Source organism: Rousettus aegyptiacus, unplaced genomic scaffold (assembly GCF_014176215.1).
Source record: "Rousettus aegyptiacus isolate mRouAeg1 unplaced genomic scaffold, mRouAeg1.p scaffold_m13_p_16, whole genome shotgun sequence".
NCBI classification, from domain to species: Eukaryota; Metazoa; Chordata; class Mammalia; order Chiroptera; family Pteropodidae; genus Rousettus; species Rousettus aegyptiacus.
The window spans coordinates 19,435,126-19,461,819 of NW_023416291.1; the positions used below are offsets into that span (position 1 = coordinate 19,435,126).

Sequence of the window (26,694 nt, forward strand, 5' to 3'; positions counted from 1 at the left end):
CCCACCTAACAAACCATAAGAGCAAATCTTAAAAGCATATCTATTTCAAAGTAACTTTTGGCATCCTAAAACAAAGTTGAAGAATATTTATAGGAGTACAAAATGTCTAGCACCCAACAAAATGAAATTCATAAGGTCTGGCATACAGTGAAAGATTATCATATGAGGAAATAGAAAACATGATCCTTAACGAGGATAATCCTTCAATGAAAACTGACCCAGAATGCCACAAATAGTCGAATTAGAAGGCCATAACATTAAAAGTTGTTAGAACTGTATTTTATATGTTTAAAAAGTTCAGTAGACCCATGGAAGATATAAAAAAATACTCAAGTCAAACTTTAGGAGATAAATACTCTTCAGTGTCCGAAATGAAAAATACCCTGGATTGGATTAACAAGATTAAATTTTGCAAAAGAAAGGTTAGTACTTTTGAAGACTTAGCAAGAGAAACGATCCAAAATGAAACTCAGAAAAATTAAGTTTTAAAATTAATACAGCATTTGTGAGATGTAGGACAACTTCAGGTGACCTAATATATGTGTAAGCAGAGTCTCAAAAGGAGTGTATGTTGTGGGGGAGGAAGGTTTCCAGGTCAGAAAAAATATCTAAAGAAATATCAAGTTAAATTAACATCAGAAATAAAGGCTAACTATAACCCACAGATTTAAGAAATTTAAACATATAAGTAGTAAATAGCAGTGGTCTTGTTATCACTAAATCTAGAGAACTTTTTTAGACTTTAACCTCTACTCACCTCAAATCCTCTTTCCGCCATGGGATTATTGTTTATAAAATGTGCTTTTTGATAATGAAGGGTTTTATAGGATTTCAGCTATCATGTATTGCAGACAGATTAAACTCGATTAAAGGATTATAAGTTTCACAAATTGATTTTAATAGGATTTGGTTCTTAGCGTGGCCATAGTACCCCTATTACAACAATCAGGCTTATCTTTAATTCTGTCGTGGTTTATTTTGAAACATTTTTTCTGCTGATAATAGCTATAACTTTTATGTTCTTATAGACTTGGCTGTGTATTATCTCTTCCTTATTCTTCCATAATTTCTGCAAGGAATACTTATTTTTCATCAAGTCAGTTGAATGATTGATATCATTAAGCAAGTATTAGCAAGATCACTTGCAGATATCCAAGAAGTAAGAAGTAAAAGCAATAAGTTATAAAAAATGAATTTTAATTTTAGCTGCGTGACCCTTTCTTGAGAACAGATAAAATAAGCTGTAATAAAAAATGAATTTCCACAAAAATACTTGAAAATAAATCTTAGAAGTACTTAAGAAATTTTCTTAGAAACAAGCGGTAGAATAAAGATCTCTGAAAATTTACCCTTCCATGAAAGCTGGCAAAAATTGTCACAACTTTGCCAGGATTCTAAAAACAAACCAAAGATTTGCCTATTTAAGAAAAATGGCTGAATTTTAGGAAAAATAGGTGTTTTAACTTGCTCTGTGTTTAACCCCTAAACTGCAACCTTGAGAAATAACAGCCCTGCATTCCTGTATAAGAGGGAGCAGAACGAAAGTTGGGTCTTAAAGATTTGTCATTTTTTGATATCGCTGATGGTTCACCTGAAAGCCACTAATAGAAAGGACTGTCTTTATTTGACCTGGCTTAGAGCCTGCCTAGTGCTAACAGCCTCTCCCTGGGGAGCATTTGTCTAAAACAATTACAGGCAAGAGTTTTATCTTTGCAACTGTCTTAGATAATGAAAAACAATTAAGGCAAACAATAGACTACCTACAAGCTTAAAAGGAGAGGCTAAAAGATGTTCATAGGTGCCTTAAAAAGCAACATATTCCTGGAAATCTAGAAGGCCATATGCATGCATAGACCTGTGCACACTCTCAGGAAGGACCCAAGAAGGTCCTAATTTCCCGCCTCTAGCTGACCTTGACACTGTGCAAGCTGGAAGTGAGAGCTAAGGCAGAGTCGTAAATTGCCTAGCTGAGTGTTGGCACATGCCTCAACACACCCTGGGATGTCAAAAGGCATTGCTCAGTGGGAAATTTATTAACATTTTAATGTCTGTGTTAAAAAACAGAAAAAACTTGAATCAGTAACCTAGTCTTCCACTTTAAGAAACCGGAAAAAAGAGGACAAATTAAACCTAAAGCAAGCAGAAAGAAGGAAATACAATGAATAAAGAAGAAATAAGATTAATAGAGAATTGAAAAACAAGAGAACATCAATGAAACCAAAAGTTGGTTGTTTAAACAGATCAACAAAATTGACAAACCTGTAGCTAGAATGACCAAGAAAAAAGGAAGATTCAAATTACTAAAATCAGGAATGAAAGAGGGGACATTATTATTGACCTTATAGAAATAAAAAAGATTATAAGGAAATGCAGTTATATGTCAACAGATTTGATAAACTAGATGAAATATACAAACTCCTAGAAAGATACACACTACCAAAACTGCCTCAAGCAGAAATAGACTAAATAGATGTATAACGTGTAAAGAGATTGAACTAGAAATCAGAAAACTTCATCAATGTCCATGCCACCCTGAACAAGCCCGATCCCATTTAATCTCTGAAGCTAAGCAGGGTCAGGCCTGGTTAGTACTTGGATGGGAGACTGCCTAGGAAGACCAGGTGCTGTAGGCGTAAAAAATAAATAAAAAGAAATCAGAAAACTTCTTGCAATGAAAACCCTAGTCTACACTAGAGAATTCTTCCAGTTTAAGGAAGAATTAACTTTTCAAAGAAAAAATTAGAAGAGAAACACTTCCTAACTTATTGAGGTCAGTATTACCTGATACTAAAACCAGACAAAGACATCATAAGAAAACTATAGATAAATATTGCTTATGAAATGTCGATATAAGAAATCTCAACAAAATACTAGCAAATCAGATCGAACAGTATATAAAAAGGATTATAAACCCTGATTAACTGACATTTATCCCAGCCGTGCAAGGTTGGTTCAGCAAACAAAAATCAACCAAATACAATGTACTTATAGAATAAAGGTGGAGGAACCCCATCTACATCATTGTCTTAATAGACAAAGAAAAAATATTTAACAAAATCCAACATTCTTTCATGATAAAACACTCAACAAAATATGAATAGGAATGAGCTTCCCGAATCTAATAAAAGATCCAGATAAAATCCACAGCTAATGATATTGAATGGTGAAACACTGTATGCTTTATCCAGGAATGTCCACTCTCACCACTTCTATTCAGCATTATACTGGAAGTTCAAGCCAGGGTAATTAGACAAGAAAAGAAACATCGTATCTACATTGAAATGGAAATAGTAAAGTTATCTCTATTTACAGTTAACATGGTCTTAGGTAGATAGCCCTAAACAATCCACCAAAACAGAACAACCTTAACAACAGTAAAAACCTATTACTGCTAATAAGTGAGGTCAGCAGGTTGCAAGATACAAAATCAAAATACAAAAATCACTTGCATTTTATATACTAGAATGCTCTAAAAATTAAATTAATAAAAAATTCCTTTATACTAGCAAAATGAATACATAGGAGTAAAACTAATCAAAGAAGTCCAAGATGTACTGAATGAAATTGAAGACCTATTAAATACAAAGATATTGTGTGTTCATGGAACGGAAGCTTAATATTGTTAAGATGAAAAAACTCCCTAAATTTATCTACAGAGTCAGTGTAAAACCTATCAAAATTCCAACTGCTTTTTTCAGAAGTTGACGAGTTGATCTTAAAATTCCTATGAAAATTCAAGGGACCCAGAAAAGCCAAAAGAATCTTGAAAAAGAACAACAAAGTTGAAAGACTCAAATTTCCCAGTTTCAAAAACTTACTACAGAACTACAGCAATCAATATTGTGTGATACTGGTGTAAGGATAGCCACGTAGGTTAATGGAATAGAGTTGAAAGTCCAGAAATAAACCCTGTTGATTTTCAACAAGGGTGCCAAGACCTTCCAATGAGGAACTAATAGTGTTTTCAACTAGTGATGCTGGGCACAGCTGCTTATCCACATGCAAATGAATCAACCTGGATTCCCACCTCAAACCATATTTAAAAATTAACTCACCTAAATCAGACCTATGTGTAGGAGCCAAAACTATTAAATGTTTAGAAGAAAGCATAGGTGTATCCTTGGATTAGGAAACAGTTTCTTGGATATGACACCAGAAGCTCAGGCAATCAAAGGAAATGTAGATTAATGTAACTTCATCAAAATTTACCACTTTTTTTGTGTGTCAAAGTAAGTCTCAAGAAAGTAAAAAGAAAACCCACAGAATGGGAGAAAATATTTGCAAATCTTATATCTGAGAAGTCTCCAATATCCAAAAATATATATATATTTAAGTCTTACAACTCAATTTTAAAAAGAATTTAAACATGGGCAAAGGCCAATAAGCATATGAACAGAAGCTCAACATTTTTAGTCATCAGGGAAATGCAAATCAAAACCACAATAAGATACTACTTCACACTAGTTAGGATGACTATAATAAAAAGAATGAAAAATAATTGTTGAAGATATGGAAATATTGGAACTCTTATTGAGGGGATTATTAAAATGATACAGCCACTTTAAAAAATAATTTATCTCTTTCCAAAAATACAATATAAAGTTATCATTTGAGCCAGCAATACCATTCTTAGGTGCGTACCCAAATTGAAAACATATTCACATAAAAATTATTAAATTATTCACATTACAATAATGACCCAAATGTCTTATCAACTGATGACTAGTTAAACAAAATGTGGTATATCCATTCAATGGAATATTATTTGTCAATAAAAAGGAATGGAGTAGTGATATATGTTACAACATGGATGAAACTTGAAAACATTTTGCTAAGTCAAAGAAGCCAGACACATATTGCATGATTTCATTTATATGAAATGTCCAGGACAGGAAAATCTACAGAGATGAAAAGCAGGTAAGTAGTGTCCAGTGGCTATGGGAAGAAGAATGTGGAGTGACTCCTGATGGATATGGAATTTCCTTTTGGGTGATAAAAATGTTCCAGAATTAAGGGTGATGGTTATACAACCATGTGACTATACTAAACACCACTGAATTATATACTTTCATATAGTGAATTCTGTGGCATATAAATTATCTTTAAATAAATGCCATCATTATAAATAATATTAATACCTAGTTGATCAAAGCATTGTTATATGCTGTGTAGAATAACTTGAAAGATATAGGTACAGATAGATTTAATAGCAAGATGTATAATTAAATGTAAAGTAAATATTTTCCCCTATAGGGCTAATATGTGACCATTGAAAATTTTTTAAGGTCAGGTTTATTGTGATCTGTCATATATATACAATACATTAAAATCCTTACTGTTAAACCTAAATTAGTTTATCTTCTTTTGATGTGAATTGTTTGAGAAACATCTCAGTTCAACTTATATGTTGTCTTTAAAGGAGCAAGCACAATAACAATGGACATTTAGGAAAGGGAAATGGTTCACTTTGACTTTCTATTAATGACTAATGTAAATGCAACTATCCAGAATTTCCATGGGAAAGTAAGCAGGTTTGTGAGATACAATGTCACTATTTGAGCTTTTTTTCCCCCACAGCCATTTTCTTTGTATAACCTTTTGTTCATACAAGAAAAAGAATCTATAGATAGATGAAAATGATTATATGTGTGTGTATTTACCACCCTCCAGGTCAAGCAAATGAAGTAGCCAAAGAAGCTGCTAACAGATGGACTGGTATGTATAATAATGGCACTGCTGAACTGTAGTTAAACTCCTTCCACACTTGCCATGATGTGAAATACAGAAGTTCTTGTGCCTGGTTTTGTTCAAGAGAAGACATTTCTGGAAATGTATGTATTAAACAGGCTTTTTATATCTAAAATCATTTTAGTTCTTTAAGGTTGCTTTTAAAAATCTTATTATTAGTCATTTTGTAAAGTATAAGGTATTTTCGAAAGACCAGTGATTGCTTCCAGTTTAGCTTTTGTGTAACTTTTCTGGATGTCACTTGAGCTAATCACTTAACTTTAAGACTTCCATAGAATCCTAAAGATTTGTCTTCTTGCTAATAATAACAACAGCTAACATTGATTGACAGCTGACTATAAGCCAGGCATTGTAAAAGGTGTCTATATCTCTACAACGATCTTGTGAGTTAGATAGGATTATTATCCCTAATTTTAGCGATGAAACTGAGACCATCAAGAGCCCATGGTCACACAGATGCTAGGCCATGGAACAAGAATTGACTTAAAGTGGTCAGTTTAAGAATCCAGCTTTACTGATTCCGGAATCCAAGCTCTTACCCACTATGCAATAGTCTTCTCTGTATACCTGCCTTCTGTAAATGTCTCAATCCATTCGCCAATGGATATATCCTCTGGTCTACAGCAGAGAAATTCTAAGAAATATGAAATAATAAGGGATTATCTATGTATCTTAAAGTTTAGAAGAATGTTAATAATGATAGTTATGAATTATATACAAGTATAATTAATATTGTTAAAACCTGTCTGAAAATTATACTAATGTTTTTCCAGTATTTAATTAAAATAATGGTAATTGAACTGGTTCATCCTGGTAGGAGTTGATAAAGCCTTCACATGTGTTACTCATCCTCATTCTGGTTTTGTGGGAGAGATTAGATAAGATTGCATTAACACAGGGATCAGAAAGCTTAAAGTGACTGCTTTAAGTCAAAGGTGATGAGTCACTAGAAGAACAGAGATTGAGCCAGGTTTTCCCAACTCCATGTCCAGGCCTCTGTATTTCACAAAAAACTTTGGAATCATTTTTCCTGTCTATTTTAGAATTAAGTAGATCGATAAAATCAATGTAATTGGCCGTTGGTTCCTATAAAATTACAGTCTTATTTATTTCAAAGTTATTTCCTAAATAATGTAATATTTTAGCGATAAGAACAGAGTGGGGTGAAAGCAACAAACATTAAAGAAAAGAGAATAATGAAATTCGTGTCCGATAAAATATAAATAAATAATAAATATAGTCCTATTGTATGGATTGGAGAAATACAGAATTTTGAGTGAGAAAAAGAGCAAGAAAGTTTTTAGGTTAAAGATAAGATGAGTCACAAAATACTTTCTCTCAGTAGTTCTCAGCACAGCAGCTCAACAAATGGTAGGAACAGGCAGCCTGTGTATATGACTAAAAGAACTTGACTTTGAAAGGAATCCAGGTTGTGCTCCTTATTTGCACTGACTTATTGAACTTCTCTGAACTTAATTCCTCCTCTATTCAATGTGGATAATATCTACCTCACATTTCAGGAGGATTAAATAAGACAGTAAGCCTTTTAGCACATTAGACGCATAGGTAAACAAATAATTCTTTCTTCCTTCTCAAAAATATCTTTTCATGTATTCCAGTTGATCATAAACTCCCAAAATTATAATTTAAAAAAATGTTTGAACAACTTTTCCCCTCTATGTTATTAGCTGAGAAAGAACCTGGAACTTTTAAAATCATGTAGGAAGGAAGATATTTTTAGAACAGCAGAAACAGCTGTTAAGAACCATATTTCCAATTGAGGTTACAACTTGCTCCTTCCATCATAAAAGTGTTATGAAAAGATCATGGAGGTAAAACAAATTACATCTCAGAAAACTTCTCAGTCTTCAAGACAAACAAGAAGAAAACGTCAGTAATACTTAGAACTAAAGATTGTTATGTAATTATTAGTTAAGGTTGGTCTTTTTACTTAAAAAGTTCCTAAAGTCTATCTAGAATTGAGATATTTACTGTTCAGTAATTTAGTATTTCAGTTTTATAGAATGAGATATTACCTCAGAGCATAACTAAAAAAAATCCCATCTAAATGATTTGTGACAGTAAATGCACTTTAAATGTCATTTAACAGATTATGTAACACCTTGCTTAATAACTAAGCTGGGAGACTTTTTATGATTTTGTGTGAGAGGCGTCTTAATGAGTGAGCGGAAACAGAAGTTATAAAGTCCTAACAGAGACTCATGCACATATTACCCGTCACATTCCTATGCATAGCTTGGGTATGCCACCATATTAATTAACAGGAATTTTACCAGTCTTGAGGCTATTTCTTAAAAACGAAACAAAACAAAAACATAGAACACTGTTTTTTTAATCCATTTACAAAAATTTCCACATAATAGTAAAGTTATTTGATGGGAGATGAACTGTCAGGATTGTGGGTGACATTGTCTTGAAGCAGACATCCAGTGGCCCAAGGACTTGTTCAATAGAGTCTTTTTGAATTGGTCCATTAAGCATCGTTGTGGAGAGGCTTTTATTTGTTTCTTTTGTTTTTAACCATATAAGGATTGTAATGGTTTCTTGGCCTCATGTGAATCAAGAACTCCTTCCTGCAAAAGCTCATCGGCTTACTGTAGTGCCTCATTCTGTTCTCTTCAGATCTAGGTTTGAAGTTCATTTCTCCAGACTTTCTACTTCCAAACTGTCATCCATTCTCTCATTTCCTGGAAATCTTTCTGTGCTCTTGGAGCCTGTTCTGAAAGCTGTACACAGAGGACTTGATCTTTTCTCTCTAACATCCATATTTGAAATCTTTAGTAATAAATTGATTTTTCTCTCTCTATTCTTTCAAATTGAGGCATGGGCTCTCTACATTCTGGAATACCTGTAATACCCTTAATGCCTGTCTCATGTAGCAGTGGGCCCTCCAAGTATTTGTCTGACGTTGACAAGAATGTTTAAGTTGTGTAGAGACTAGTAAAACTAAACAGATCATTCTGGAGTACTTCATGCTATTAGCATTTAGTTTTCTCTCTTAGATCCTTAAGAAAAGTACAGATTTGTTTTAGATTGTGTGTAAAAAGTAAAGATTTAATATCTATTGATATTCTATAATTAATTGAAAGAAATCAGGATATTTTTTAACATTATTCTGTTTGGTGTATTAGTATTAGCCTTAGAAATGAGCTTCATTCCAAACATTTAGTTATTGTTATTTCATACCTGAAATTAAACTTCTTAAAACAATATTTTTAAAAATGATCAAACTCCATATATTAATTTGCTAAGGATACCATAACCAAGTACTTTAGACTGGGCGGCGTAAACAGAAGATACTTACTTTCTCACAGTTTTGGAACCTGGAAGTTCAAAATCATGGTTTCTTCTGAGAACTCTCTCTTCTTGGCTTGTAGATGGCTACCTTCTCACGTGTCCACACGTGGTCTTTTCTGTTCATGACCCTACTATCTTACTGTGTCTGTGTTTTCGTTTCTTAAAAGGACAACAGCCGGATTGAATAGGGCTCACACGACAGGCTTGTTTTCCCTTAAACACCTCTCTAAAGACCCAATTTCCAAATACAGACACATTCAGAGGTACTGGGGATTAGGACTAAAACACACGCATTTGGGGGAGACGACACACTTCTACCCTTAATACGCCAAAGAACCTACCTATTTTAACCTTTTACTTCATTATCACCACTAATACAGTGCGTAACATTTATAGACTGCTCTGAACCAGAAAACTTTATACCGTTACTTTTCTGTATTTATAATACATTTTCAGTATAAAAGTGGTATGTGCATGTTAAAGAAAATGTGTAAAATTTAAAAAAAAAAAAACTCGCCACCGTTCCCATTCCCCACGGGCAGCCACTGTGAGCACGTCGCTGCTGCCGTGGCCCTCGCTGCCTGTGCGGTACTTGCCCTCCCAGGTGAGATTAGACGGATGGATTGCTTTCGTTTTTTAATTTTATTAGGCAGGGGTGAAGATTCGACCATATATCTTCGTACACAGTTTATTTCCTCGGCATAAATTCTTTTAAGAAGTTATAACACTCTTTCAGTGGTAAAATGCATTTTAAGATTCCCCCTCGAGGACACTGAAGATACATCTGTTCCTACCGTGGTCTTTAGAGATGGGAACCCCCTTCCCTCCTCACCCCTTCTCCCACACGCTGATCTGATTGTCTGGAAGCCATTACTGTGTGTCAGGGAGGGAAGAGGGTCTGGAGAGAAGAAGTGTTCCCTCTAGGCACAGGAGCAGCTCTGATTTCCCCGGTGACAGCCCTGGCCTTGCCTTGGCGAAGTGGAAGAGGCCTCCTTAGCTTCTTCCTGTCTTTGGATCATTCCTAAGTCAGGTATTCTTTTGTAGCAACTGATTTACTGAATTTTTAAATATGACTTGTTTATTCAAAATATTAAATATTTTCTTCTGAAATTAATTACTCTTGAAAATACAGAAAACTACTTATTTTGATACTTACAAAAGTAATAAAAGTAAAAACAATGGATATAATTATATTTGAAATGTTTTATGATTGTGTCTTGAATTCTGAAAAATATTTTTTATTTCCTTTATAGATAACATATTTGCAATAAAATCCTGGGCCAAAAGAAAGTTTGGGTTTGAAGAAAATAAAATTGATAAAAATTTTGGAATTCCAGAAGACTTTGACTACATTGACTAAAATGTGTGATGTTGGTAAAGGATTTATATGCTTGTGAATATGTAAATTTTTTGTTATACAACCAAATGTATGGAATTGTCATTTGCCTGTAACTGTGATTATCATTTTATTAATTTTAAATAAAGTATAAGGTATAGATGTTTTTCACTCTTTGATCAAAAGCAGGATAGCCATATTCCTACACAGCTCATCAAAGGATAGTGCAAATAAAGCCGTCCATATAAGGTTTACAGATAATTTTTTTAGAGTTCAAAGCCATCATGACTTGATAACATTTTTTAGTTTCATTCAAATATTAAATATTAAGAACTGAGAGTACCTTCGAAGGCTCTGTTGTCCACATACACTCACACGTGCTTGGAAATAACCTTTAAAAACCCTAATGGCTGCTTTATATTTCTCAGTAGTTAGTGGAAAATGTGTGTGATTACTTCTCAGTATACTGCATCATATTTGCAAATTTCCCACAAAAAAAAAAATACAGAACATTGCCGTTCCTCAAATTTAGAGTTAGGTAGTAATTCCTTAGACATGAAAATTCTTTTGAATTTTTGATGACTTTCTACTACAAAGAACAAGCTTGTGGCCCTTTGTCCTGATTTATGTGCTTTCTTTGAGATGATATATCGGTGTTAGTATAGCATGTGTCACCGACTAGAGTTCAGGCAGTTTTTCAGCTGCCTAAAAAGTAGGTTAACAATAATGTATGTCCTGTGTATCTTTTTGCAGTTAAGCTTAGGCATTTAGAGTATTTGCAGGCACTCTAAGGCGAACTTACAAAAAAAAATCTAAACTCGTGTGTAATGACCTTTATACACATGCCTTACCTTTTTTTTTTCTGCCTCAGTGTTCGATTTTGATATTCTTTTAAGTAACTTGAATGAGGTACTCCGTATTTCTGAACTGACCCAAATGGCATCCAAGCCATTCGTTAGTGAATCTGGCCTTTGTATTGCATGGAGTTGCTCTGAGCCAACTTAATCACTTCCTGGAGGTGGGTGGGAGCAAATTGGTCCATCTTTGTTTATTCTTGAGGCCATTTCCATTGCCTTAGGACAACAGCTCTTCTCCCAGGAGAAAGTATTTGATGTGAATGACAAAGTACAAAAAATAAAAAGAACTGGTCATAAGCCTTTGCCTAAAACATTAATTGTGAGAATTCCAAAATTTCTCAGACCCAGCTTGCAATTTATTAGAAAAGATGCTTCCTTGTTTAGAGAGAAGATATGTGTGTTCAAAAAGGAAGCCATTTCTAATTATCCCTAAATGATTATATTTTATAAATCTTTAGGCAACTTTTTTTTAACTGAGTTTATTTCATGGGGCCAGCATGAGAATGACTGAAATGGGGTCTGTACATGAGCTAACCAGAGGTTGTGGTATCCTCCTAAGCTAATAGTTTTCTAATACATGTTTAAACTGACTTTAAAAAGGGGACAGGGCCTGATTTATAGTAGTATTTGGTTATTTGTGTGGTATAAATACCCCCAGTATAGTCAATTTCAGATTATCAATATGATAACAATACAGAGTGGGGAAGAGATGCTTAGTAGCACACTATTATGTATTTTTTCTACTGTACAGATAAAATAGATGTTAATAATCTCCAGAACATAGGTAATGGTAAAATGTCAAATAATTAGTGATGAGATTTTAGTTTTAGTACCATTGTTTTTAATACAGTTCATTGTAGTTTATGTAATTTAATCTTTGTGCTTAACAGCTGGCTCACTTTGGTACTTAACAGTTGGCTTGCTTAGTCCAGCATATCACTTTTCTTAATCTTTAAGGGTTGCTTTTGAGTTTGCTCTTTGAAATTAGAGATGCCGATCGAGAAGTCCTGGGGCATCGGTCTAGCCAAGTTCTAGGATCCTTAATCCTGGGGTGGTTTTGTTATTGATCTGAAGACTGAGTACAACTTGGGGCAACCTAAAGTCAACTTACTAGTGATCTAGGACAAAATTTGATTCAGTATATAATGTTAGAATTGATAATCCTAGTAACTTTTCAATTGTGCGGTTTAAAAGGTATTTGAGAGCCGATGTCCGTCTTATCAACATTCTCATGTGGTTATTTTTAAAATCTCACAATCCTATTTTTAAGTGATTCTAGGAAAGAGATTTTGTAGTTTCCTAGTACGTTTCACAATCATTCAGGGCCAGATAAATCACCGAAATGTCCCTTCTGAGGTTGTGCCAGGACCGAAGCAATTCATAAGGATGAATCGGAATGACTTTTCCTCTGATGTTTGCCACATCATTAGTCTGATGGGATTATAAAGTGCTTGGACTGTCACCGAAATAGATGCTATTATTTTTAACTTTATCAAACAGGATTCTCTTTAAAGGATTAGAAAAGGAAATGAGTATATCTGGCAGCCAAGAAGCAAGAACCACCCTAATAATTCTTGAGCATTGAAGTCTAAATTGTAAACCCAATAATACTGTCTTTCGAAAATGATTGGAGTAAAATGGAAAACATTTTTCAGCTAATATGGCATCATTTGGTAAGAGCAATTAAAACGTGACAGATGGTGGGAAGGTATCTTAAAATTTTGCATAAAACTCCCTTTCAGGATATGCTTCCTGAATATAAAACATGAGGAAAATATACTTCGAATATAAAACAGGAGGAAAATATACTTCATTATGAAATGGTCAATTGGTAGTGCATTTATATAATACTACCCTAGCTGGTTTTTAGAAAAAACTATGTGAGAGAGAGAGGTCAAGCAATGTGGCTATCTTTGGAAGTGCTCGTTGATTGTGAAGGTTAATTTCTATTTACCAAGATTGACAAGCTGCCATCTTGAGAGCCAAATCCAAGGCCTATATTTTACAGCCCTTGAGCTAAGAATGTCGTTTTACTTTTTTTAATGATGTAAAAATAGACAGGAATATTGCAACAGAGGTTGTATGTGGCCCACGAAGCCTAAAATATTACTATCTGACCCTTTACAGAAAATATTTGTCAGCTTCTGAAAGGTCAAAATTTGACAGCTTGTGGCCTGGATATGACCTACAAAGTTATATTTTATTTTGCCCAAACGTTTATTTTTAATATAAATCAGTCGCAACATATTCACATGCAAACTGAGATTTTCAGCTTCTCTTGGAAACTGGGTGATTTAGTGACCTGCTGTGGTTTCCCAGGGCAGCAGATCGCCTGGAGGTAAGCAGAGCTGGCCCAGTGGCAGGGATTCGATCTTAGAGGGATGCTAGCGTAGAGCTTTCTTCTTTAAGTTCCAGCTTTGCTCCAAGTCGACAAACTGACTTGAGATCAAACTTTAATGTCAACTTTTCAAATTTCAGGAAAAAAAAAATTCTGGTGCTATTTTTAAAATTGAGATTGTATCAAATTCCTAAATTAACATAGGGAGAACACATAGCTTGATGATTATGAAACATCTTAAGAACAAGGATGTCTTCCCATGTGCTAAAGTTTACTTTTAAGTTTTTCCAGTAGTTTTATAGTTTTCTTCAAATAGACTTTTCACATTTCTTAAGTATTTTATCTTTTTTGTTGCTATCATAAATGGAGTTTTCTTTTATTATTTTGACTGGTTATGTATCTGAAGGCCATTGGTTTTGTGTATTTTATATCCTGCTATCTTGCTAAATTCTTTTTTATTTGAGTTTATTTCATAATTCATTCTCTGAGGTTTTTCAGGTGTCCTGTCATATCATCTTTAAGTAAACGTACTTTTGATTTTTCTTTTCTAATTCTTATGCTTCTAACTGTTTTTATCTAATTACATTGGCTAATACCACTTGTCAACCTGTATTGGAGACAGAGAATATCTATGTCTTGTTTCTGACCTTAGTAGGAATGTCTTTAGTATTTCTGCATTAAGTAAAATGCCTGCTTTTTATGATATGTAATTTATAAGGTTAAGGACATAGTCATCTAGTTCTATTTTCTCAAGCATTTGTATAAGGAATAGTTGAATTTGTCAGAGGCTTCTTCGATCTATGGAGATAAGCATATGATCTTTCTCCTTAAATCTATTAATAAGATGAATGATTAGTATATTTTTTAATATTCAGCCATCCATATATTTCTGGCACAAAACCTACTTGGTCATAGTGTATTATTTTCTAAATGTGATGTTAGAGTCTATTTTGTGACATTTTATTTACAATTTTTGCATCCATATTTATAAGTGATGCTGGCCTATAACTTTATGTGCTATCTTTACAGATTTGGATATCAATATTATTCTCGTTTCTTAAAAAAGATTTGGAAGTTTTCCTTTACTTCATTTGCTCTGAAGCTACTTATATAACATTGGGACTATCTGGTCTCTAAAGATACTCAACTATAACTTCAAATGAACAAGAACAAAAATTAGATCATTTTATACACATGGATCAGCATTATTTTGTTTTTCATTTAAAAGTTTAAAAATTTTGTTCAAAAGTTTATTTTACTTGTCACATAGTATTCCTTCAGAAAGATATACTAAAATTGATGGAAATTTGGTTTGTTTTTAGTTTCATGCTATTTCAGGCCATATTTTCAAAGAACATTTCTAAACATATCTGTTTGCACATTTGTGGAAGTTTCAAGGATGAATTCCTTGATTAAAAATAAAATTTCTCTTCATGAAGTCCTTAACCTCTAAAAACAATATGAGAAACATCAGACAGAGCTGATTTTTATAGAAAATAAGAGGAAGACTTTCAGGACTTTTTAAGTTGGTTTTTCTATGGGTTTTCAGAAATGAACTTGAGTAATTTTTTATTCAAAAAAATTTGTATAAAATGAGCTAGGACTCTATTATCAAAAGCAAACTTGTAAAAAATACTGCCTCTTAGGTGGAATTTATTAATGAAAAAGCAAATTTATAATTAATGTTCAATTTTCTCTAGGTTAGAGACTGGCTTTCAAAAGTTCGAGGCTAAGTGCTTTCAGAGACATCTCTCTCAAACACACCCTACCAATCTAGAGACTGGACCTGCTGCAGAAAGGGTGAGTTATTTTGCAAGCCTGGACTTGGAAGGCATCGTGTTTCTCATAACATTTTGAAAAGTAACTATGGGAACTTTTTACGCATTTCAGTTGAACAGATGTGTAATTTTTTCTGGCCAGTCGTGGCTATCGAATTTAAGTAAACGTACTTCTTGCTTACATGTGTTTTCTGTGTTATGTGTACTCTGGGGACCCACACCTGACTGAGTTTAACTTGCTTAGCAAGTTCCCATCCGAGCAGATTTGGTTTGATCCTTAGGTCAACTGGAACAAATATTTTGCCTTTAAGTGCCCTAATAAAATCAGTTTGTATCTACAGGGATTGAAATGGCCTATTTGTTTGTTTTGAACAGATAAAAATATACTTTTGATAATAACAACAATTCTCTTAATGGATCCAGAAAGATAACTTCTTTTTTGGAAAGATGTCAACATTTGATCTAGCACAGCTTCAAGGAATAAAGTACCTAGATATCAAAATTATTTTACATAACCCTAACTGAAAGTATTGCTTAATTTCTCTCATATATGCACAAAACATTTAGAATCAGTGACAGCTATTTTATATTGCAACGTTAACTATTTTATATAATAAGACCATTTTAAGAGTAAGGTGGTAGTATCGGAACTAGATATATTTTGAAAGGTAGGTTGACTTTTCTCTCCACTGGACGAAAACTCCTTGTGAGAGCATGTTGATTTTTCATCTCTGTAGGCCCAGAGCACCTCAGGTAGTATTTGACACAAAAGAATTACAGCTTCATAATCTCCTGTCTCAAATAGACTCTCGGCATTGCTTATCAAGGTTTTTACTTAAAGTCATAATTGGCCTTCTTCCAGGAAAGCTGTCAGGCAGCCGCTACTTTCAATCAGCTTTTTCTCTCAGTCCCCGTAACTATTTCAGACATTTGCCACTCAGGCTTCTCTACTCAACCCCATTTTCCTCAGTATGCTCTATTTAAAAATATTTGTTTGTTTGTTTTAAATTCGAGCCCTTCAAACATAATCTCAGCTTCCTAAGCCCCTATCCTACAAATTGTTTTCCCACCCATATTTCCTGTTTGAGCCAACCTCTCCACTCTAGTCCATGATCCAACACCCTTCTGGTCGCTCCATTTTTCTCCTCTTCCTCTTTCCCCCAGTGTCTTCACTTTTCCTCTTTACTGGCCAGTCTTTCTTAACACATCCCTACAGTGTTTCATCAAACTATATTTACCAGGTAGAATAGAGTACCATTCCTTCCCATTATATTCCAATACCCTAGGGTTTAGTGAAATTGTTCACGTCATTCCTTGAAAAATGTTATTCACATTCATTCAACATATTTTTTTCTCCATTCAATCATTTGAACATTCATTTAATAATCTTATATTTGCCAGGCATTATATTAGAAAGATAAATGAATTCTGTAATCCTTGCCTCAAAGAATTCCAACCAAGTACGTGACGCAGCCGCGCAAACAGGTCATTATAAAGCTAGGAAGAAAGCCGAGGAGAGGAGCGTTCGGGGGGGTGATGGTGACCCTGAAGGGGAGTATCCGCCTCACCAACCTAAACTCACACTTTTTAGGGTTCAGATCCATAGATATGCTGGGTGAGTTCACCTGTGGAAATTACCATCCCTATTTTGGATTCCGCATATTGATACTTGTTTAATAAATGCATGCTGGGAAACACCATTGTATTTTAATAAGTAAACGTAATTATTTTAGATAGTAAGAAAAAATATATAAATTATTGTTATTCAAAATTTCTGCAGGCTGTATATGCTATGTTTTAATAAAGGGGGCACAAAAAACTGAAAGACTGCACAGGAAACTTATTAACAGCGGTTACCTATGTGTGAGAGAGGGATTTTTTCCCCTGTTCCTTTTTTAAAATTTAATTTTTGAACTATGTATTACTTATTCAAAAAGTTAAATTATAACAAAGAAATCCTAGAGCTCTGACCCCAACTTTTCCAATCTTATTTTCCATTTCTCTAACATGAAACAAATCAAGCTAGTTTTGTCTGTTAAAGAATCATTAGTGTGCAGATTTTGCTCATCAGACATGTCCTCCATCTAAAACCATTTCTTCCAGGTCCAGCTCAAGTTCAGCAACCTGAATGAGGACTTCTGTGATTAATGCCAGCTCACAGCGACCTCCCGTAAGCCATAGCTCTACAGAACAAGGTATGTCAGTCAGTTCATGTGGCACTGTTCATCTGCTGCTCTCTAAAGTTACTTAAATGTTCATGTTTGGATATCTTGCTGTATCAATTGGATTTCATACCTCTTTCCATCATCTACATAGGAAGCACTTAATATTTTTTGAATTAATGCAGTCCATTCACTGAGGGGAATAAATACTGCCTTAATTAAAAGTCTTAAATGGAAAACTAAACAATAAGCTGTTGGAAGTGTTCCATAAGTCCCTGGAAAACAGTACGGAATTGTGGATTTGGAGTCAGACAAGCTCGGATTCAAGTGCTGGTTCCAACTGTATGAATTCAGCCAAGTTACTTAATGTCCCTAAGCCTTCACGCCCTCTTTCTTACATGCAGATAAAAAAAAAAAGTTGGCCTCACAGATATTGAGTTTGTTTGGATGATTAGGTGAAATAATGGAGACACAGCAGCTAACACTGCTCTTGCACAGAGCATGTGCTCAGTGGGAGGTAGTTATACCATTCTGCACATTTAGGAAGTGCTTGCTAGAGAAAATACAGTACTCCTCAATGCAAATACGATGACAGCTTTCACTGTCACAGGTTCCTGGGCCTGGGCTCCACCAGACCTGACTTTCAGCCAGGAGTCCTTGCTGCTGCGTGGAGGGTCCCTTTCCATGCATCTCCCCCGCCCCTCCACCGCCACCAGCTCCGAGCCAGCAGCCGCCGCACTCAGGGCATCCATCACCTTCCAGGGGCAGTGAAGATGAGTTACAGAAATTCCCACTTAAACGGCAGGACACTTTTTTTTTTTTTTTTTTTAATAGAAAAGCATTGTTATACATGATGGTTAGGGTCTTTAGTAAAATCATTATGGGTACGTGGGGTTCTTTGGCCATATCTGGAAATCTAAACCACTACATCTAAAATTGTTTCTATGGGAAACTATGTTCCAAGTGCCTGGCAACTGACTTAGAAACGAACTATTGGAATGCAGCTTGTTTGGGGACTGTCTGTAGGTCAACTTTCATAACTCAAATTGTCAATGAAAAAGGAAATGACATTTGTTCTGCTCTTACTGAAACATACTGCACATACAGTTCTATAACTATTTTGTGAGGACACCAAGTACCTAACGTTATTTAAAATAGCAGCCACATGAACACATCAGATTGGTCTGATATTCCGGATCTAATTATATTTGAGCTACTAACTCCAGCAACTCAGACTGTTAGGTGTCTTTTAGACGTTTTTAGAATCGAAGATTTTTGAGGAAGGCAGAAAGAGACTTCGCTTTTGCAGAGCTCCCCTGTGGTTATCTAGCTGCTGTGCGAGGCAGCACGCCCCCTCCCCCTCCCTCCTCGCCGGCTTCTCTGCCCATGTATGGTAACTGTTCCACAGCCTTCTTGGTACTGAAGTGAGCAAGTCGGACCCTTATTAGGATCCAGGCTTAAAAGTTAAACAGTTCAGGGGCTAAGAATAAGAATCTCCTGTTTGTGCAATCTGATAGATCAACTAAACTGGGTTTGGGACAAAGTTATTCAGGGAGGAAGAGGTAGGAATATACATATTCTGTATGTTGATGTCCTAACAGAAAACCAGTTACTTGCCCTATTTTAAATTCATCTTGTCATGAGTCCCAAGAAAGCCTTTTTCTAACTCTCTTACACTTCCATTCTGTGGGATTACCACAAAGAGCATCAGGTAGGTCTTTTCTTTCCTTTTTCTTTTTATGGCCTGTGTATGCGGACAGAAGCAATTTCCACTGTACTCTTTGCTATTTATTCCAGGTTTACACTCAGTCCCGAGGTACTCACCCTCTCTTTTCAAGTAATTTCTCTAAGAGGGGCTAGAAAAAAAGCAGAACTAGGCAGATTATTCATTCTCTTTCCAAGCCCTTGACAAAGCCAGTTCTCCAGATGGGTAGGGTATAAGCATTTCATATGTCATGATAAGGCTTACGAAGATACTTCACCCAGAGTTTTTGCCTTGTTCTAAGGGATAGTTGTAACATTTTGAGAATTCTGGAAATTAAGCAGACTGAAACTTTTTTTTTACAAAAAATGAATAGTTGAAATGTTAGAGATCTCCAGTCACTTATGAAACTCCTCCTTTACACCATTCACAAAGGTGAATGACAAGATCCAAGTCCTAAAGACAATCAGTCTTGATGCAGAAACAGAAATGGAAATAGATACTTACATATCAATAAGTGCTGTAATAAAGCTTTTCAGTGGCTCTGGAAAGTCCAGTTGAAAGAGTAACTAACTGTCCAGGGGCAACTCAGAGGGCCTCATGGAGAAACAGATGGTCAGTCGGGCTGAATCTTAAAGGCAAAGCGCTCAGAGCAGAGCAGATAGATGATCAAGAGGAAAGGCCAGAGATTCCAGCAGACGAAGATCTGAGGAGACTTCCAGGCTCCCAGATTCTTCGGAAGTAAGTGAGGATGTGAATGTTGGTACTTCAATTAACTCTTGCTTTCAGCAGATATTTATTGGGTACTTATTAGGTGCTGGGAGTTACAACAGTAAACAGGTTCTCCTGAAGATCATGGCCTGGTGGGACGACATTGAGCAAAATGCTGTACCTATATCATAGCACTGTGCGAAGTACCATGACCGAAAACCCAGGCGCGGAAAGTTTGACCGTGGGACCTTTTTGGGCTGGGGTGGGATGGCGTGTCAGCATGTAGGTGACAAGGAAGAAAACATGAAAAACAAGACTTAGAGCTTTGCGGAGGCAGAGAGGACAGCACGTGTGAAGATTCTCCTTGGGGAAAAAGCATGGCTTTGAAAGAGAAAGTGAGAGTCAGTGAGACAGAACCCCACTCCCAAGAAAGGGAGTAGGTTGTAGGGGGACCAGAGAAGTAGATGGATCCTTCAGGGTTTGTAGGAACTGTCACAAATTTGGGACTCTGTGGAAGATGGGAAGCCATTGAGTGGTTTAAGCAAAAGAATTAACATGATCAGATCTGTATTTTTAAAAATCACTGTGACTTGAAAAACAAACAAAACACTGTGACTACTGTATAGTTGTCAAAAAACTTTTTAAATCATTTACCTCTATCAATAAAACATTTAAACCTGCATGCTAATGTAGATACGTTTGTGATAACATGGTATTATGTATATTAGGTAAAATACAGAAAAATAGTCACTTTCAAGAATGAGATAAATAGAAGTCCTGAGATTTTCTTCCCATGCCCGTCAGCTGGTCCTGTGCCCTCTGCGGGTGCAGGCCCCACTTGGGAGGCTCGTGGTGTGGGGCGTGGAGGGAGAGCGGGCCTGGGAGAGGGGAGACGGGCAAGAAGTGGTGCGAGGCTCGGATTAGGGGAAGGGACGGGAGAGGTGCAGAGTTGAAATATACTCTCCAAGTTGAACTGGGAAGACCTGATGACTGGCTGGACGGGACAGGGACAGGGGTGGGGTGGGGACCGAGGAAGGAGGACAGTGTTAAGGGGAGAGCCGCCCGTTTCTGGTTTGAGTAACTCCTAAAACGATGTGTCAACCTGCCCTTTAAATGCAGTTGAGTAAAGTCTTAAATGTTGGAGTTAAAAAAAAAAAAAGGAAGAACTCTTACAGTCATTTTAGTAGTGTGTGTGGGTTTTAATTGTTCATCTTTGTGCGAGGGATTAGCCTTAACGCCCAGGTTTTTTGTTCTCAACTTTTATCTAAGGATAGGAAGTTCCCATAGAAAGCCGAGGTTTCTAAGGCCCCACCTCTCTCTCTTGCTGGCTCTCTTGCTCTCTCTCTCTCTGAGACTGAGTTCCTGCCGGGTTGTAAAAATTCGGGATTACCTGTATTATTTGCAGTTTCGATTGTGATATATAATTAAATGATATGTACATAAATTAGGACTCTTCTTTTTCCCACTCATCCATTTTATAGCATTTCGTACATTCTCAGAACTACTTGAGTCTGTTTCTCAGCATGGAGTACACTGAAAATAATGCTATTCACAGATTCCCACAAAAATAAAACGTTAGAGGAGTTACAGCTACTCTAACACGCAGATGGCGGGCCTCCTTTGCCCCACTTCAGAGAACTGGGCGGGAATCCCCTCACCAAGGACGCCCTTGGCTCAGCGCTCATCCGCAGGCAAATGTCAGCTGCAGCTACTATTAAAAAACCCTTTAAGAAACCATAACCACTTGTAGTGATTTTGAGGATCCAAAAAGATAATGGATATAGAGCATTCTGTAAACCGTGAGTCCATACATGCGTGTACATTAATATCTTTAAAACAAAATTATTTTTAAGCACTCCCGAAGTAGCAACTTCTATAGAAATAGGATAAATCAATGAATAAAATGTGAGAAGCTGTCATAGCCACAGACTGTGCCATAATTAAAAGTGTGCTTGAATGATTTTCAGTTTGGAATGACATTTAGGATGGAAACGGGATGATTCTCTTAGATGCCTACTTGAGTGAAAACAGGTTTTCTATTCCCTGTTAGAGATTCGTAATTACTTTGCTTCACCTTCTTAGTTATAAAAATTAGTAAACAAACCATAAATTTGGGCCTGTTCAGTGATCCAAAAGTATAGAAGGAATATTATTTATAAACTTAGAAATGCCTTGTTAGTTTTCTCCAGATAAGAGAATTTGACCTAATTTCAGAGAACAAGTTTTACTGTATATATATACAATTTTATATAGGTTCGTCGGCTACTTTGGAGAGCTATCATTTAGTTATTTAAAAGTCGTGTGTGACTATCACATTCATTGTTTATGTTCAGAAACTGCTGAAAACATGACCTGAAGTTATGGTTGGAGACTTCTTTACCTTCCTTTTAAGGTGTGGCCTTATGCTCACTGTTTTAGTGGCAGCCCTGGAAAGCAGAAATCCTGGCTTTTTCCCCCAGCAGTCCAAACCCTAGGAAGCGCGGTGGATTCCATGTCCATGTTACAGTTTAGCTGTTGGTTTACCAGCAGAAGGGTACGGGGAGGATTAGTGGGCACAGTCAAAATGTCTTGGCCGTGAAGGGAAGATTTTCTTGCTGTTAGAAAGAAATTCCTCTAGGCTGAGAGGAAGAGGAAAGAGAGGGAAAATTGGGGACCCCAGTGGTTGAAGGGACTTGTGCACTGCTTCTTAGCTGAACTGCCAAGGAGAAGGCAAGACCCTAGAGAGAAACGGCTATGACGTGTGTAGATGGGCAAGGCTGCCCATGTCCCAAACATGGCACCGAAGCAGCCAAGAGCTGCCGGACCTGAGTAGGCATCTTTGCAGCAGGCAACTTCTAAAACAGAGGACCAGATGCACCCATCCTTGATACTAGGTAAGACCCCAGAGCTGTGGCGCAATCTTGGGAAACCTAGAGGGGAGAGCCTCAAAAAGGGCTGAGGTTAAATCTCCCATCCTACAGGATGGGGACTAGAAGTGGAAAATAACTTGATGTAGAAAATAAAATTCTATTTCTTGAAAAAACAAGTTTGTGGACTGAGATAACAGCTACAAAGGGCAAACTTTTTTTTTTTTTTGTATCTGGTGCAGAAATACACATCAGTTTAGTGTGTCTGGGCGATCGGACACATTCTGGAACAGTGGGACATGAACGAATGAGGGTTAACCTTGCCAGCACTCAAAAATGAAAAGACATGGAAAGGGTTCTCAGTGCCAAGTCAGAGTCATTTGAACAGTTGACTGAGATGGGATTTAGAAGCTTGTACAGGACTGGAATTTTTGACAGGTAGCAAAGGGCCTGATGAGATTTTAGGCTTTAGAGGCAGCTTACCCAGTAATGCTCTATTTTATGTCTGTTTTTCCAGAAGACACCACGAGGTGAAATGGGGACATTCAGCTCCAAGAAACAGTGGGCGGTAAAGCCTTCCCTGTGAAATCCCTCTTTGACTAGCCTGAGTGTGCCAGAGATGTCCACACGTCCACACGCACAGGGAAGCCCCACCCCCTTCCCCCCAGATGTCTGAGGGTAGCTACCCAATGAGAGCAGCCAGAGGCAGACCTGACTCGCCTACCTATGTCTTCAGTGTGAAAAAAGTGTGAAAAATGAGAAGGGTACTCTTGAAAGTAGAGAGTTGAGTTTGGTGTGGAAACGGCCTGCCAGCACCTGGGGGGAAACCGAACTCAGGGTGTAGAGGCAGAGAAGGCAGTAGCAGGGAGAGGAGACAAGCCCCATTTCAAGGTAAGAGGTGTCAGGGGGCAACTAAAAGGGAAATAATGACAGGGAAGGGAGAGGAGAAAGCATTGACATCACATGGGGATTTCTAATGGGAGGGGAAGTGAAAACTACAGAAATAGAAAGAGGAACTTGGGGACCGAAGGGCTTTATTTCCTAGTCGCTCCCCCACTCTCCTCCCCCAAGAAGCAACCATATTAAGGGGAAGAGATCCCGGAAATGTCCCTTTGCACCTTTGCTTCTGATTTTGTGATCGGAGATGCCAGCTCTTTAGCAGGCTATTGTCTAGGCTGGAATGGAATGAGGGATGTTCCCAGAGTGGAATGTGGCCTGTTTGCATTTGGTGGAGGAATGGGGCTCCCATCCAACTTTGATGCTAATACTTAAAAAAAGAAGAAAAGAAATTACAGACTCACTTTTTACATGGTGCTCAATGTGGGGGGACAGAGAGTGGGAAAGCAAGAGGAGGGAAAGCTGTGTCTTCCAAGATGTTAGTTTATCAGGCATTCAATCAGCTCTTGCTCAAGGCTAATTGTAAAAATGCATCGTGCACTTCTACCTGCATCAGGCAGTTTGCAAGCTGCAGGTGCGATTGAGAAAGTCGCTGTCAAGTTCCCAGTTGAGATTCAAAAAGTATTTACACATGTAATGAAATTTATGAGTGTCGCACTGTTTGGGGAACCAGAACTAGATTACAGACCACGTTGAAGCCCTTGTAAGAGAGCCAGCATGGAGAACTGTCACCAGGTGAGGGCCTAGACTTTTAGAAAAACGTTTTTAATATTGGTACAATATACATAGCATCAAATTTACCATTTTAACCATTTTTAAAGTGTCCAGTTCTGTGACATTAAGTACATTCACATTGTTATTCAACCATCATGTCATCAATTTCCAGAACTTTCTTATCTTTCCAAATGAAGCCTCCGTACCTCTTAAATAATAACTCCCATCTTCCCCTCTCCCAGCCCCTGGCAACCAACCACACCATTTTCTTCTGTGTCTATGAATTAACTATTCTAGGTACGTAACGTAAGTGGAGTCATACAGTGTCCCAGGTGATGGCAGATGGGAGGGCATGATCAGTCTCACCTTGCATTTTGAAATGGCCAGCTGGCTCTGAAAATAATCTCCAAAACTCATTAGGCTCTAATTTATGTTGTTAAACACAGCACCTAGGCAGCACCAGGAATTATCAGTAAGCCACTGGCCCATCTAGTCATGCCCAGAGCAGAAGCCTAAGAAAACATGAGCATTTACTTACACAGATATGGTTCCCATGGAAATAACTCAAAGGAACTACAAAAAAGGAAATGAGAGACATTACAGTTTTTAGGCCTTTTTAATTTCTTAAAACTCGTTTGATATATTTTCTCTTGAGGGAAGCTTTTATGTTTCTTACAAATCATCAAGAGTTGTTTTATTCAAAAGATATTTTCCAGATGATTGAAACTAGTAAAGGCTTCTATTTTCAAGCAGGGTGGGAAAGTCAATGTTTCTTTTACCCCTTCAGGGTAGTTTCAAGAAAGGATGGAGCTCCCTGCAATTTAGGTTTACAAGTGAGTTGCCCACTGGTTGTTCCATGAAGGAAGCTGGAAGGAAGATCTGACTTTGAGAATAAAGGAAAGAGGATCTATCTGGGAGGGCAAATTAGAGAATGAAGAAGAAATGCATATTTCTAGACCCAGTTCTTAGGGACACATTTGCCTGATGAAGAAAAACATTGTCCCACCCAACCAACTGCACTGGCCTGCTGCTCCCAGCCCCGATCAAAATTCTGCATAGAGGCCAATCAAGCAGACATGATCATCCGTTATGTCCTATCTCTGCATCTGGGTTCAGGTCAGAAGTCTAACTTCTAACAGTTTTCGTTTCTTTTAAAAGCAGCCCCCCCCTTTTTTTTTTTTGCAGGAAAACTAAGAATATCACTAGAGTCTTATAAAAACAGGTGAATTAGTATATTTTAGATGCTGTGAAATGTGAATTTTCCTAAAAGGGATATTATTTTACAATTGGGAACATGTTAGCTCTAGCTTTCTTTTATGGATTGTGTGTGTGTGTGTGTGTGTGTGTGTGTAGTTAACATATAAATAACATAAAACTTTTTGACTGTTTTTAGGTTCAGTCATTTTTAAAACCTTTACCACTCTCAATACAGAGGCTCTATCCTACTTTTTGTATAAGTCACTGTGGATAGGGTTTGGAAACATTTAATTTCTCTTCATTTTAAATAATAAAACATTATGGGGAATTCTGTCACCCCTTTTAAAAAATAAGAGATTCTAAAATGGAGTGGCTTGAAGACTATGTCGTTTTTTCTACTGGTCCATTGGTCTGTGACCTCGTATGCAGTTAAGATCGCTATTGGGTTGATCTTAAACTTTCTCTCTCAAGCTAAGTGATTTCAGGGTTTTTTTTTTTTTTTTTTTTTTTTTGTCTATTAATAGATACCTTTGCCCACACTTTAGACATGGTGGTTCTCACAGTGGTTCTTCTCTGAACCCTGTCCAAAGTTATTTTTATCGCTTTAAATTTGCAATCTAGTAGTTGTGTCTGTAAACTCAACTTAAAATAAAACAAAAGTCACCCAGGGTTTACCAGAAGAAATTTCTGGATTAGAATTGCTCGTGTGAGCAGGGGTGACTGCTCTGGTCGAGCTGTTGCGTTTTGCCCTTTCTGTCCCCGTGATGTTCCCACTCTTGGCCACACTGTCCCTCTGCCACCTCAGCTCCAGCCTTATCTTAAAACTCCGATTCAGACTAAGAACATCAGTATGGGATTATCAAAATGCATTTTCCAGAGCAGACAGTTTCCAATATCCTGAGCCATTGTCATATCTCCTGTCAGGTGCTTGATTTGCTTTATTGTTTTGAGTGTTGGTCAGACCCTTAATGAGTGCTCACTGGAGGAAAAGGCGCCTGGACAAGATCAAGGTTGGTGTCGAGACCATTTTGGGGCTCACTGGTGCTTGTGCCTGTCCCAGCATGGTCCCGTAGATGTGAGTCTATTGGAT

At 36.8% G+C, this 26,694-nt stretch overlaps 1 protein-coding gene and 1 pseudogene across 4 annotated transcripts in view; both read left to right on the plus strand.

Moving 5' to 3' along the window:
- The window catches only part of MND1 (meiotic nuclear divisions 1), a 78,115-nt gene that overhangs the window by 38,838 nt on the left and 12,583 nt on the right, over positions 1-26,694 (plus strand). Inside the window, exons 7-10 of one of the 4 annotated variants that reach the window (XM_036233570.1) lie at positions 5,671-5,715; positions 10,320-12,932; positions 15,298-15,397; positions 17,479-17,570. In XM_036233570.1, coding sequence (XP_036089463.1) covers positions 5,671-5,715; positions 10,320-10,426 — 152 coding nt within the window. In that variant the 3' untranslated portion in view covers positions 10,427-12,932; positions 15,298-15,397; positions 17,479-17,570. Of the gene's footprint in view, positions 1-5,670; positions 5,832-9,604; positions 10,199-10,319; positions 15,398-17,478; positions 17,571-26,694 lie in introns of those variants that run through there. The other 3 variants (XM_036233569.1, XM_036233568.1, XM_036233571.1) reach the window with 3 other exon arrangements.
- Positions 2,515-2,633, plus strand: LOC118612732 (annotated as a pseudogene).